This window comes from Anguilla rostrata, chromosome 1 (genome assembly GCF_018555375.3).
Source record: "Anguilla rostrata isolate EN2019 chromosome 1, ASM1855537v3, whole genome shotgun sequence".
Classification (NCBI taxonomy): Eukaryota; Metazoa; Chordata; class Actinopteri; order Anguilliformes; family Anguillidae; genus Anguilla; species Anguilla rostrata.
In genome coordinates this window covers 57,617,467-57,623,624 of record NC_057933.1, presented here as the reverse complement: position 1 = coordinate 57,623,624, position 6,158 = coordinate 57,617,467, and the positions used below count along the sequence as shown (strand labels likewise).

General features: G+C 46.2%; 1 protein-coding gene across 1 annotated transcript in view; it reads right to left on the bottom strand.

The window, feature by feature from the left end:
- Positions 1-488: 488 nt before the first annotated feature.
- The window catches only part of scap (SREBF chaperone), a 30,768-nt gene continuing 25,098 nt past the window's right edge, over positions 489-6,158 (bottom strand). Inside the window, exons 21-23 of the mRNA XM_064344578.1 lie at positions 5,204-5,284; positions 4,833-5,039; positions 489-4,713 (exon numbers count right to left, since the gene is read on the bottom strand). Coding sequence (XP_064200648.1) covers positions 4,468-4,713; positions 4,833-5,039; positions 5,204-5,284 — 534 coding nt within the window. The 3' untranslated portion in view covers positions 489-4,467. The remainder of the gene's footprint in view (positions 4,714-4,832; positions 5,040-5,203; positions 5,285-6,158) is intronic.

The following is a 6,158-nucleotide window of genomic DNA, read 5'->3' as shown; positions in this document are numbered from 1 at the left end:
AATATGATTGGCCATTCTAAACTGGGAAGAAAAAGTACTATAAATATACTTGAGAAAATGTTTTTTACTAATACCTAGACTTCTAATAAATGTAATGTTTTATGTACACAGTTAATACAGCCCCAAAGCCACATTTGAACCTGTAAACCCAGCTTCTGAAGTTCAGATGTTCACATACATTACCAGACTAATTTTAGATGCTTCTAACGTGCCCAGGAGCAAGGTCAGATGTTCAACCAGAAACACTTCAACATCCTGCTGCACAAACTGATCCTGCAAAATGAAAACAGCACTGCTAAGCCAATAATGTTAACATTAGTAGAAAACTGCTTAATTATTAATGGTGGGAAGAACCTAAGGCAAAATTGTCTTCTTTTTTCATATTGTAGTCATTTCCAAAACTGGAATGCAAGTGGTATTGCAAGCAGCAAAAATCTTTTACACTATAATTTGCTGAATAAACACTGAAAAAAAACAGTAGACTGCTCCAAGGTATTAAAGCCTTTTATTTGCAAATTAGTATAAAGTTTTGCTCCTGTGTTAAAAATATTACAGATTGTTAGTTTCATCCTCTGCAGTATGTTTACACTGTATAGTAATGGAAGGGTGGGGTGGAGGTGGAATGGGGGCAGGTTTCAGAGTCTCACAATATTTACACCCAGTCACCCTACTCCACACCCACCACCCACAGGGCACATTCAGAAAGGAATTAGAAAATAAGACGGACGTCTAACAAGCGGACAAATGTACAGTATAGACTCATGGGAAATGCGGGGGAGGAGTCAGGTCAGGGCCCCGCCCTCTCCCTTTAACTGAACCACTCGTTCAATTTACAGGTATTCCTGCAGTCAAGGAGCAGGTACACTCACACGCACACACACAAACGCAACTGCGCATGCACAAGCACATGCGCACACACCCGCAAACACTCATGCACAAGCACACACGTGTACGCATGCACACAACAGCTTGACACACCGTATGACTCAACAGCCCCGGCTCCCCCCTGTGGTATTTGAGAGCCTGGGTATGAAGGTTGAGCCCCGCAAGCTTTGGTTAGAGCCACTCAGGTTTCGATTAATCAGCCTTGCTGCAGGTCTACTTTTGTGCCTGGGATGCGACACATCTCACCACACACTCAAAAAGTGAGGGAGGAAAAGTGGCCCAGGTTCTGCTGGGGGAAAGAAGACAGATTCACACATGCACGCCTGATACTTCATAGCTGGCATGCGCAGCTACAGATGCATGGGGAATGGCTCCGCACTGCAAATGGAAGTTGGGTTTTCAACACATCCAAGACGCAGACCTGGCCAACACATCCAGTCACTGGACCTGGCCCGACCATCGAGATGTGGGTGAGCAAGTCAATGAAGGATTTTATCAGCGTGTTTTATTCTCGCAGCCAAACTGCTACAGGGCTAGACAAGAGTCTACAAGCAAGAGTCCAATAGCATTTCCACGAGAGACCTTAACGCACGGTAATAAAACACGCAACACACCGCATCTTCGCAAGCAATCAGTCATCTGTGGTCCTCAAAAAAAGGTTGAATATAAACAATGGCCACACACTCTTAACAGTGGATCACAAAACAGGCTATGATTTCAGCCCAACTGTGACCCATTTAAGTATCGGCTAATCAACAGCATACCCAGGGAACAACGAGCCCCAGAAGAGGAGCTCAGATGTATGACGATGATTCCTTGGACAATCATGCAATGGCTAAGCAGTGTTAATTGGATAACAGATATTGGTTTCGGATATCAGGTAGACTGCATGAAAACCCTCCACAGTAACAGGTTAAGCACAGTTACAGTGCCCCACCCTTCCAATAAAATTCACTATGAAACCAAACTTACAACCGGGTCTGAAAAAGTATAAAGTTAAAAAAAGAATCACATTTTTTATCTAATAAAAACTCACTCAAATCAAATAGCATTTCTAAAGCTTTCTCACCTAATATTTACATCCAAAAACTAATAAATTATAACCATTACATAAGACATTCTGTCTGGTGTGCATTTCTACTCGTTCAAATTGCTATTTGCAGGTGTATGTAAAAAATAAAAAATAAAAAAAAAAAGCATACATGTCTGACCAAGTGAGTCCAATTTCAGCTTTATGTTTACATGTAAACAGGTTTAAAATGTGTTTGTTGCTTGCATGCCTGTTTGAATGCCTAACATTTGTATGTACGTGTTCTGTCCATCCATGTTCGTCTCAACTGCCTACATTTGCGCATCACTAAGTACAGAACAGCATGTCCTTATATACATGGGTTTATCAGTGTATTCTTGTCTTGCTGAAAACGAATAAAAAAACGTGTGGATGTGTGCCCTTATACGTATGGATTTGCGGTTAACATGCGTGTCTGTATGTGAGTACACTTAAATCTGCATGTGTGTGTGTTTGCAGGGCAGGCCCTGCTGTAGTACATACACACACTCATACTGGGCTGGGGAGAGTATTTGTGGAGTGAGTCAACAACAAAGAAAGCAAGGGCAACACTGTCACACCACAACAAACCCTGTATCCTCCAGAAAACCATCAGACGTCTGATAAAAACTGAAGACCTCTCTGACAACAGACAGGAAAATGAGACAACGCACTGCCTTTAGAAACTACTGAACAGATCTCCAATGTGGCAGATTAGAACCTACTAGAGCCATTCGGACGTCTGTCTCTAACGGCCATTATCTCTCCCTTACACTCTCTCTCTCTCACACACACACACACACAGACACAGGTAAACATCCAAGAATGTCTACGTGGGACGTTCATTAAATTACCTGTGATCTACAGTATATTCAAACATTACTATTTATCTTTAAAACCCAATCCATTATAACCATGATAATAAAAGAGCTCAGTAAACATTTATAGCAAAAAGTTCTATAAACATTACATTTTTCCTTCCAAAAAAAAAAAAAAGTTGTGCAAGACAAGGACGGCGTCCTTCTGAAGGAGGAGAACGGGAAGCTGCACAGTAAGACGCCCTGAGCATCACCACAGCCCACAGCAGGTTAACGTTAAGCAGCGCACGGGCCTCCAGCCTATCAGTGATCTGCAAGGTCGAAAGAAACCAATCATCCCCTAATGTGAACGAATGAATACAGCCAATGCGTGACTGTCCTAACGGAAAGCTTTAGCGTAAATGTCCGACAATGTGAATGGACAGTACTCAATGCAGCAATAAAGCCTTTTGTGTCCGACTGAGAATTCTGCTTTAATTTTTCCGTTGGCTGATGTGAATGAACAAACAAAGGAATGATCCAATGAATAGACCATTGCACTAATCGGGAAATTTAGTCGTAAATGGACGATTGTGATGAATGAACTGGAGTTTGTTTTAAATGGAACACTGGCTAATTAGGCAAGGCCAGTAGCTGGGTCTCTGGAGGACGTGTGCAAAGATTCTGCTTTCTTTTTTCCCTCCCCCTTCATCATCTCCCTCCTCTTCAAACAAACAAACAAACAAACATCTGTCAGTTCTTTGACATAAATATTAATGTTAGTATAATCACAACTGCCAATTTTAATCGTTATACACCTTACATCCCAGCTTTGCACATTTTGCTTTTTTCATCCCCATTAAAATATTGAGTTTTTTTTTAAATTTCATACAAATTCTTTTTGTTATTTAAAATTTATCTAATAAATAATAAATTCAGACATTAAAAAATGACCCCCCCTGGAGGTTTTGCTAAGTACAGTATGCTGCTCTAGCAAACGAACACACACACACACACACACACACACACTCGCACGCACGCACGCACGCACATGCACACAAACATACATTCAAGAGCAGGCGAACAGGCGCACACACAAAACGCACGGGCACAAACTTTTCAGTTTGTATTTTTTCTCCCCCAATTCTACTTAGTCAGTATTGTTCACACCTCTTTTTGTCCAGTCTCTGAATATACACACATTCATATTACCTCGCACGCGTGCGCACAGATACGCGCACGCTGTAGCTTATAACCGCTTCAGTGAAGCCCGCGGCCTGCGGACCCCGCGGCCTGCCCTCATCGCCGCGCCTGCTGGCCCCGCCTCCTGGGAGGGGTCTCCACAGCCCCGGTGACATCAGACGCGACGTCGCCTGGGGTAGCTCGCCTAAAGACACCAGCTATGATCAAAGCCAAGGGGCCAGCGGAAACGTCGAGATGCGCGGAGGGCTGGCGGAAGCTCCGCCCCGAAGAGCCGGTCCTGACCAGGCCCTGGGCCGGCCCCCAGCCCATTCTCCCGCCGTCCACCGAGTCTGACATCACATTGCTATGGAAACGGAACCCCACCCCTCTGGCTATTAAAGAGGTCTACAGGAGGGGGAAAACAAAGGGATGGAAATAAAAGAGAAAACGATGGAATCCAGGAGTCAGCTGCTGTCAACAGTTGTTCTGGGGGGGGGGGGTGGTGCGAAGGGGTGGGCGGACGGGGCCTGGGAGGCCGATTCACAGCCAGGGCGCTCAGTCCAGCTTCTCCAGCACGGAGGGCACGTACACCAGGCTGAGCTCGCTGCCGAAGTCGCAGACGATGGCGGCGTTGTCCAGCACCAGCAGCTGCCGCACGCCCTGGCCCTCGCTGCTCTGGCCCAGGTACACCGTCTGCAGCAGGTCCCCGTAGTTCAGGTCCCAGAAGGACACGCAGCCCTGGCCCCCCGTCACCAGCAGGCTCTCCGAGATCACGCCCAGACTGGCCCCGCAGCCCACCTCCTGAGGGGAAACGGACAGTGAGCGCCGAAAGGCAGCCCTGACCGGCAAAGCGGCGCAGGCTGAACGCTGTGACACAGACGCGTAAACGCGCTCACGGTCGCGCTCGCGGTCCCACGCACCTGCTGTATGGAGTAGAGCTTGATGTTCGTGCTGCGGTCCCAGATGCAGATGAGGTCGTCCAGCCCGCTGCTGATCACACAGGAGGTGGTGCAGACCAGGGAGGTGACGTCGCCGCGGTGACCGTAAACGTGGCTGACCCTGCTGCCCGTCAGGACGTCCCACAGGCAGATGGCCCCGTCCTGCCCCCCACTGGCCAGAACCATGGTCTGAAAGACAAAGGCAGAAGGGAGGGCATTAGAGCCCAGTAGCGCACGGTTTCTGTTCCAGCATCTTAACCCATCAGGATTAAAACCCTTTAAAACCAACGGAAAAAGAGCACGCCCCCTAAAGTGAAAATGGCACACTGCGTGCGGCAGGGAAGGGGACAGACCTGGTCGATGTAGATGGCAGTTATACCCCCAGAGTGACCCTGCAGAGTGAAGAGACAACAGGAATCCTCCAAGCGGTACACCTGAGACAGAGGAAATGAGTTTGCCACTGTTATACATATAGACTGGCAAAAACACTGCACATATTAGTGTGTGTGTATATGTGTATGTGTGTATGTATGTTTGTATGCGTGCATGTCCGTATATGTGATGTGTGCAAGCGTGATGTGTATATATGTGTGTATGTATGTCTGTATGTGTGATGTGTGTATGTGTGACGTCTGTATGTATGCCTGTGTGTGTAATGTGTGTATGTGTGCATGTCTGTATGTCAATATGTGTGATGTGTGCATGCATGTCTGTATATGTGATGTAGAAGAGAACACTTATTCAGAGGAGTCACTAGGGGGGTGCGGGGGGTGCGGACCGCACCGGGGGAAACCATCAGAGACATCAGTGACACCAAAATGTGTTTTGTGCCGCGATGGGTTGAAACAGCTAGTTTCTCCGATGCAGTTTACTGCCGGTTGATTTAATTTGCGGTATTAATGTGATGAGAAGTGCTTTGTCGTTTGAATGCATAACACGCAATTCCTTGCGCCCACTCCCACCAGTATTTTTTTACCTCAGATTTGACATCAAACCATTTTTTTTTAACTTCATCAGTTGTGCGCCCTTCTCCGGATACAGCGTTCACTGAACGAGTAATAGCATCCCATGCATCTTTTTTTGTGTTATTTTATATCCACTACTGACGCTACTAAATATGACATGTCGTTTGCTGTTAACTTCCTGCAGCAGTACCTCCACTTCAGAACTACTGAAGTTTTTCTTACGTTTGGAGTCCGGGGCTCCACCGACCTTAGATTTTCGTTTGGGCATTCTTGACTTCTCTCCAGGCTTTTTTTTTTCTTCCGGTCCAGTTTTCTTTTCTTCCAGTCCAGGTTTTTTTTTTTT